Below are 894 nucleotides of genomic sequence, written 5' to 3'. Positions count from 1 at the left end.
GAGGAGCCAAGCTCTCCCCTCCCTCTCTCCCTCCCTCTCTTCCTTCCTCCTCTCTCCCTCCCTCCCTCGCTCCTTCCCCTGCTCCCTCCCTCCGCTCTTTCTGCTTCTCTCTCCGCTCATTCTCGCTTTCCGTCTCACCCACCCCGATCTCCGTTTCTCTTCCCCTCTTCCTCCGTCACACGCGCACACACTCTTTCCCTTCTCCTTGTTTTTCTGTCATTTGACTTTGCATCTCAAGGCGGCCACCGGCTCCTCTATGAATCCCGTCTGTTGATCTGTCACCCTCCCTCCACCCCCGTCCCCTCCCAGCTCCACTCCTGTACCTGGAGCAAGGCAGGAGCGGCAGCCGAGCAGCATGTCCCGAAGGAAACAGAGCAAACCCAGGCAGATCAAACGTAAGTTTCCTGAGGGGGGCTCCCTCTAACAGACTTTTATTTATCTCGTTCTTGGGAGACGCGAGAGAGGTGGGTGTGGGGAGCAGTAGGGGGGTCCGGAGTACGGACCGGTGATGAAACTTTGCCAGTGAGGCTGAGGATGGGGAGAGAGAAAAGGGGACGTGAGCGAAAGCCGGGAGCCGTTCCGACGCGGGTTGAGCAGGCTCCTCACTGTCTCGGTTTTATTCGCTCCTTTGGAGCTCATGCTGCCGCCCCGTAGCCCGTTCAAACTATTGCTCCGTGTTTCGGAGTGGGATCGCCCATGTGTTTCCAAGTTGAACTAGCGCCGGCAGAGCACACAAACCAGCCTGCGAGCGCCGTCCCTGCCACTCAGCAACTTTGTGCGCCTGGCGCGTGTGAGCAGAGCCGTGCCGAGCCGGGCTGCAGTGAGTGCCGGAGGATCGCAGGAGCTGTGTGCGAGCAGGACGAGCCCAAGTTGCCGCGGGGAGCCCGTGGGCAG

At 60.5% G+C, this 894-nt stretch overlaps 1 protein-coding gene across 2 annotated transcripts in view; it reads left to right on the top strand.

Moving 5' to 3' along the window:
* Window positions 1-219: 219 nt before the first annotated feature.
* Window positions 220-894, top strand: part of ZFPM2 (zinc finger protein, FOG family member 2) — a 308,926-nt gene continuing 308,251 nt past the window's right edge. For both annotated transcript variants that reach the window (XM_005479439.4, XM_005479438.4), the window contains exon 1: window positions 220-395. In XM_005479439.4, coding sequence (XP_005479496.1) covers window positions 356-395 — 40 coding nt within the window. In that variant the 5' untranslated portion in view covers window positions 220-355. The remainder of the gene's footprint in view (window positions 396-894) is intronic.

The sequence above is a fragment of the Zonotrichia albicollis genome, chromosome 1 (assembly GCF_047830755.1).
Source record: "Zonotrichia albicollis isolate bZonAlb1 chromosome 1, bZonAlb1.hap1, whole genome shotgun sequence".
Classification (NCBI taxonomy): domain Eukaryota; kingdom Metazoa; phylum Chordata; class Aves; order Passeriformes; family Passerellidae; genus Zonotrichia; species Zonotrichia albicollis.
This window is presented reverse-complemented; position numbering and strand designations above follow the sequence as displayed.